Source organism: Octopus bimaculoides, chromosome 5 (genome assembly GCF_001194135.2).
Source record: "Octopus bimaculoides isolate UCB-OBI-ISO-001 chromosome 5, ASM119413v2, whole genome shotgun sequence".
NCBI lineage: Eukaryota > Metazoa > Mollusca > Cephalopoda > Octopoda > Octopodidae > Octopus > Octopus bimaculoides.
This window is the reverse complement of record NC_068985.1, coordinates 105,060,428-105,061,446: the sequence shown is the minus strand read 5'-3', so window position 1 is coordinate 105,061,446 and position 1,019 is coordinate 105,060,428. Positions and strand designations below refer to the sequence as shown.

The following is a 1,019-nucleotide window of genomic DNA, read 5'->3' as shown; positions in this document are numbered from 1 at the left end:
TATACATACATATATATGTGTGTGTATGTATATATACATATGACAGTAAAGTCAAGTAGACAGGACTAAGACAAAAAAAAATAATCACTAGTGATAATTAACCTAATATTTGACTGGGCTTTGTTGATTCAGCAAACTGTAATTACCTGATGGTTTTCTATAAAACCTGCAGTTATTATTACAGTATAACCATGCCAGATCTTTGGTGTTGTTATCACAAGGGCACAATGCAGGAATGCTCATTGATAATTGCTGGCATTTCTTTTCCAGTTTCTCTTGCAGAGAGTACGCCTGTCTGGAGAAACAATACAAAGCAATTATCTTGTTTTTTTTTTGCCTTTTTTTTTAGAAAGAAAATTTGTAAGGTACATAAAATAAAAACTGCATTTCAAAAAAAAAATCTACACAATAACAGAGAACAACAACATCAAATATACACACACACATTATCAACATAAGTTACCTGTGAATTAGCGGGATAGGAGAACAGAAATAGGAAAGGACAACAAGCATCATTTAGCTGCATCTATGTAGATGTTACTTCAGCCAGCTGTCAGTAATGCTTAACTATCCTGAACTAAAACACTTATTAAATACATGTCAACAACACATGTAAAGCAATGCATAAGCATACAGAAATATGATTATGCACACAAAGTCACAAACACGCATCTCATATGAACATATGTTTCATCCACAAACTTTCAATTTAATTTTTCATCTTTGTTTATAGATATCTTTTATCTTTTCTTATCCTATTCACATGTTTCAGTCACTGGACTGTGGCCATGCTGGAGCACTGCCTTCGGGGGTTTTAGCTGAACAGATCACCTCAAGTACTTATTTTGTTTAAAGTCTGGTACTTACTCTATCAGTCCTCTTTTTCTGAACTGCCAAGTAATGGATGCATAAACAAACCAACACTGGCTGTCAAATGATTTTGGGAGACAGACACAAATACAAAGACATACGTGTGTGTGTGTGTGTGTGTGTGTGTGTTTACATGCGTGCATGCATGG

At 34.4% G+C, this 1,019-nt stretch overlaps 1 protein-coding gene across 2 annotated transcripts in view; it reads right to left on the bottom strand.

The window, feature by feature from the left end:
• LOC106881311 (uncharacterized) overlaps positions 1-1,019 on the bottom strand; it is a 24,914-nt gene that overhangs the window by 8,903 nt on the left and 14,992 nt on the right. The window contains exon 7 of one of the 2 annotated variants that reach the window (XM_014931650.2): positions 147-295. The exons of the other annotated variant lie outside the window; for it this stretch is intronic. Within the exon in view, the coding sequence (XP_014787136.1) occupies positions 147-295 (149 nt within the window). The remainder of the gene's footprint in view (positions 1-146; positions 296-1,019) is intronic. 2 annotated transcript variants of the gene reach the window in all.